The following is a 5,757-nucleotide window of genomic DNA, read 5'->3' on the forward strand; positions in this document are numbered from 1 at the left end:
TGGATGTAATCATCAATAATTTCATGGGTAGCAAAAAATCCACTGTACCGCCACCACATCAACAATCAAGAATTTCTTTTTTCGTTGTAGCTGATATTTTTCTTGCACTCGATTGCTGCAGATTCTAGGATTACCTTTAGTGGAGGTTGTGTTCGTCCTGTAGCTTCTTTGGGGTGTAATTAACACACCAAGTGTACTCGTTGCACTGCATATTTAAATAATTATAAGTAGTGCAACGAGCACACTTAGTGTGTTAATTAATTAACATCCCATTTTTAACAGTGTTGTCATAATTATGAGGATTACACAACCGGGGCCAGCCTGTAATAATTGTAAGCCAGTATAACAACTAATATATGCGTGCTGCAGCTACAGAGCTCAGTGCCGTGTAATTATTATCCTGCCATGGAAATATAGCTTTTCATACATGCACTATTATCGTAACGTTATTTTGTCAGACACTATAATTATATTATTTATGTAATTTAACTACCCTTTCCTTCCTACTTTCCAGATTTGGGGTGCATGTGAGGGGGATATATGGATATAGGGTGAGTAAAGTTAAACATGAGCTTCCTTAAAAAGTAAATAATCCTTACCTGCCTCTGTGTACCTTTTTGGTATAGTGAAGTGTAAAAGCACTAGAGAATGCGGTGATGTCATTGTAATGATTTCTCCAAACAATGCTGACCTTGTAATCGCCTTTGTTCTGTGCGCCGCTCAGCGCACATTCTCCTCCTTTAGAATAGTGTCACTTCTTTTGTTCTGACTGCGCCACTGCACAATCCTACTTGCACACAGTTATAGCCTCGAACGGCCTAGTCTCGAGGCTAGCACACAGTAAGATCTATCAGACTATCATCTTTGTAGGCTATGCATCAGTTCTTGGAATACCCTGCTAATCCTTTGTGTCATGCTTTATTGATTCCTATCACTCAAACAGAAAACACTTCATGCAAATTCACAAAAATTATTCATCCGCCAATGTACTAGATATAGTGAGTTGCATGCTCTCTCTTTTTTAATTATACGCCCTTGGTATTACTGCACAACCCACTACAATTATTATATAGTTGCATCAAATGATAATCAGCAATAACTAAGCTAAACGTTACGTGGCAAATACTATTTTACGTGCTAAAATTTATCTTAGTTCGTACTCAGTTAGTATGCTGAGAAAACAGGAAATCAACTAGAATAAAATTAAACTGACGATAGTCTATAATTATTCCAAAGTATAATATCAGTATTTTAAATGTTAGTGAAAGCAAGCTTTTAGTTTACTGCTCGGAAAACAAAAAATCAACAACAATTTTATATTCATTTTTGCTTTGCTTGTCTCGAGCGCACACTTGTATTTCAGTGTGAGTGACATCGAAAACTACCTCGATGTCCCTATCTCGACCATAACCAGCGATATTGATATCCATTTTGGCTAGTTCAGTGACACCACGATCAGTTGTGAACCAAACGTTCGTATGTGGAGCACTGTAGAAAGTTAACCTGCTTACTCTCTGTGAGCTTCGCACTGGAGAATAGTTAGCAACGAAAACTTCATTTGTGCAAATGCTTTCGTTTCTTTCAATGAAGGTTGAAAAAATGTGCTTACACCACTTTCTAGAACAGTCATTTTCATCATCCACGCAGTACTCTATTGGATGTTTATTCTCGTCAAATGGTATTCTACATGCAATACCGTACGTAGCGTCAGCTTTACGTTGCTGTATTACGCTAGGATCATACCGAAATGCTAGAGCACCTCTTACTATGGCTAACTTTGGCTCCGGTGGATAACTATATCGAATTTTTTTCTCTCCTTTACAGAAGTCCCGATTGATAGCTGCTTCAAGTTCATTTCTCAAATATTGGCACTCACCAAATCCTCCTACCCAAAATATTGTGTCGATTTTAGAAGCCAAATTATTTGTATGAATGTGGTCACAAATCAATTTACCAATTTTATCAATTGTCGGTTGAAAAAACTCTGTCATTTTTGCATGGGACAATCTCATCTGCGTTCCCTCATCTTCAATCGTCACATTTTTTACAGATTTTCCTTCCATCAGTTGACTAAAGCTTCGTGCAAAATTAGGACAAAATTCCACAACAAAGCTGTCTTCTTCAATTTCAGCACTGCCAAAATACATTTTCTGATCTTCAAAGATGGTGTACACAATTTTGTTTATCTCCGACTTCCGCCTTGATCTTTCCACAACATCAGAAACACTGAAATATTGAACAAAGCCAGGATCATCAACAAAATGACTTAAAAAGTCCCGAAATCTTTCATTGATGGTTGTTCCGCCGCTCATGTTACCTGCTGAAGGTGCTAATTCGTGTACGTGGCCGCCGATAATTCCATGAGTAGCAATATCCACAGTGCCACCACCGCAATCAACAATGAGGTAGTTTTTGACATCATTTCCACCAGGAGAGATATCAATCATTTTTTTGCACCAGATTGCTGCAGATTCGGGCTCCAGAGCAAGCGATAGTTTTTCAGGATTTAATTCTTCCTTTGGTGGAGGTTGTACTCGTCCTGTTGCCTCTTCCAGATTACCCATCGTCACGTGAGGATCACAAAAGCCAGCCTGTAAATTAATACTCATTATAATTAGTTAGTTAAGTCAGTTACTAATAAATTAATAGTAGGCCCTATATGCTTTTCATAAAAAATAAATTATAGACAAAATTAAGACTAGACATAAACACAGCTATAGGCCTGTGCCACATATTCCAGAATAATTTTTTGAGTAATATAGGCGGTCTTTTTTGAATAATAGGCACTGTGAAAATAGTTTAATTGAGTTGCACATCAAGCACATCAAGTGCAATGGCTCAGAACACGCCCATATTTACATGGCAGTAAATCTAATTTGATATGATTGTTAGTCCACAATGTTAATTGAAACCACATTTTTGTGTCATTTCGCTGCTGAAATTAAAAAGTAATGACTTAGGCTGATGAAGTTGAATAATAGGCTGATCAAGTGAGAATGAATAATAGTGATGAATATTTAGCACAGGCGTAAACACAGCACACAACTGACACAAGACACATAAATTATACTATATGCAGCGTTGTTTTGCTGATCCATAATATTCACCTTCAGCCATTTGTTTGCCATGTGAATAATTATGGTTATGCAAAACTTAATGTAATGATATTTACCATGCAAAAATGGACATTGATGCATGCCAATTATTCTTAGACACCTAGCTATTTATGCTAAAATTATTCCGAGCATAATTTATCAGTATAAGCTATAATTATTAGTATAATGCGAGTGTGGATATTTTACCATGTATCCAGCCTCCCGCATCATTCTCTTTCCTCTTGCTTTCCAGATGGCAGGAACAGTGATAACCCAGTCGATGTCTGGAGCTTTTAGAGGGCTGTTGTAAAGCCTAGAGTCCCGAAACTCTTTGAGAGTTTTTTCCTTTAGGTAGTATAGAATGTGCGCAATTACATCGATGAGGAAGTACTGTTTTCCATTCATTGCTTGAATCTTGTGGTTCCTATCCACATTCTAGAATGTTGTGTGTGTGTGTGTGTGTGTGCATGTCATCATCATGATTGATAACTGTATAATCAGGAGCTTTCCTTTGCTATTTTACCTCACATAACAATATTATTATACCTTGCATGCATGCTGAGACTTACTTCCGTTCTTTGGACTTCTTTCTTAACATGTTCAAAGAAGGTATAACCTGGTATCTCTGTTTTCGGAAGTTTTGCATATTGATCTCTAGCTTTTTTTCCGAAGGATTTCATTTTTCCAGAATTATCAAAAAGAATACAAGAAGGAACTCGCTTTCGGTCTTCATTATCAAGTTTCAGTAGCGATGGCTTCAATGCAGAAATGTTGGGGTGCGTCTTAATTTCAAGTAGACTCGATACAGAACAATGCGTTGTTCCAAAATCAATGGCGACAATTGAGTTTGGAGTCGAGCGAAAAGATTCCAAAGTTTTAGTTACTCGAGTTGCTTTGTGGCAACCGTTGTCGTCACATACGATTCTCTCTGACTTAGTAGCCATAATTATATATATATACTACCATGCATGCAAGTACATGTATAATTATACCGATCACAATTTACTATAGATCTAGTAAACTGCATGCAGGCATGCTTTTAAGGATCTCTATAAAATTAATTTTATGACCTTAGTTAAGATCAGGTGAGTTGGCTACGTGTACTGCATGATGTAGCCTCGATTCCAGGCCGATGTTTAATGCGGCCTGGAATCGAGGCTACATCCGATGAGCATTACATTATAGTCTTGCATGCAAGATTCTAAATCTCTGAGAGCACATGCAGTCGTGGCTGTTGATCAGTGTAATAGTTTTATCTTCAGTCTCTTTGTGAAATGGCATCCACTGATTATAGGTGAGCTCTAAGTATAATTTACCAAACATGCATGCATGCATGCCATAGTAGGTGTATATAGCTAAATAAATTGTGTTTGATGCATTAAACTTTATATCTATAGTCTATAATAATTATATATGCATTATACTGAATTATGGGTTACCCTGTGTGCGCACAGGAATAGAGTTGCTCGCTTGGTGTAACGATAAATCCGACAAAAAAATATAGACATATCTATAGAGCTATATATATATACATGCATACAATGCAGAACCCGGTCAAGATTCTATAACTAATTATGTTCTATGTAGTAACCTCGACCCTCAATTAGACTAGCTAGGCCGACAGAAAAATGCTTGGTCAATTACATGTATACCGTATAACGGGTAATTTTCAGGGGACAAAATATTTGTGATTCAGCAATATTGAGACATTTTGTGGGTAATATTTTCGTGGTTGCTGCTTGCACTACAGGTAAAGGTAGGCAAGGTCGCTTCATTCGTGGGTAAAATATTCGTGGTCAGACCTTCAACCACGAAAACCACGAATATTTTGCCCCACGGAAATTACCCGCTATATAAGGCACTTTCTAACTTACTGAGCCAGGAATTTGTTGGCTGATAATAACCGTATATATACGCCTATACAACCAATCGTGAATATGAATTATGGGCTGTTAGAGGTGAGCTGGATTATAGGTTCATGTGACCCATACCGTCCCTCATGAAAATACGTATTATATATGACTCTATATAATACGCCCATGTATGCACCCAGAAATCAGTGAAGAGTTTGAGCCTACTCAATAGCTAAATTATGCCTCGAGGCGTAGCTGCACGAGGGATACTGTAAAACTGACTGTGCATGCATGTATGTGCATGCATGCATGTGTGTGTCTGTCAATTCCAGCTGTATAGTTATAATTGCTCAACGGTTGCAAATATGACAAAATCTATAACAGCTTCTACATAGTATTATAGGCTTCTGGCCATGTTTTCTTGGATTTTGATTCATGGATTTGTAAACTAAACTCCTTTCTTGAGTTTTGGCTAGTTTGACTCACATCGAATGCTGTTGCAGTCGCATTATTTGTTCGCACAAACTTTCTATCCAACTTATGAGTTTGTACTAAGGCCACTGTTATTTGCATACTTGTTTCAGATCAATCTCCCCTCCCCGGTTTTTCTCACCTCCTCAATTAAGTCATTATTGCTGATGTCAGCCATTATTTGAGGTCAAAGTCCTTTTTTGGCCGACATTGCATTATTTTACCATGTGCCATGTTGCAAGTTGCATTGTGCACCAAAAATCCAGTGCGTAAAAAAATTTAACTATTTTTATATAATTATTGTTCAGACTCCATCCTCTTGTGTATTTTCGTCAGTT

The 5,757-nt window shown here is 37.5% G+C and overlaps 1 protein-coding gene across 1 annotated transcript; it reads right to left on the reverse strand.

The window, feature by feature from the left end:
- Positions 1 to 1,280: 1,280 nt before the first annotated feature.
- On the reverse strand, positions 1,281 to 3,775 carry LOC135336392 (heat shock 70 kDa protein 12A-like). The gene is made up of 3 exons (XM_064532154.1): positions 3,665 to 3,775; positions 3,303 to 3,530; positions 1,281 to 2,591 (listed from the first exon to the last, which is right to left on the reverse strand). Exons 1-3 carry the CDS (start codon positions 3,773 to 3,775, stop codon positions 1,281 to 1,283), a joined length of 1,650 nt encoding a protein of 549 aa, XP_064388224.1.
- Between the last annotated feature and the right edge of the window lie 1,982 nt (positions 3,776 to 5,757).

Source organism: Halichondria panicea, chromosome 5 (assembly GCF_963675165.1).
Source record: "Halichondria panicea chromosome 5, odHalPani1.1, whole genome shotgun sequence".
Classification (NCBI taxonomy): Eukaryota; Metazoa; Porifera; class Demospongiae; order Suberitida; family Halichondriidae; genus Halichondria; species Halichondria panicea.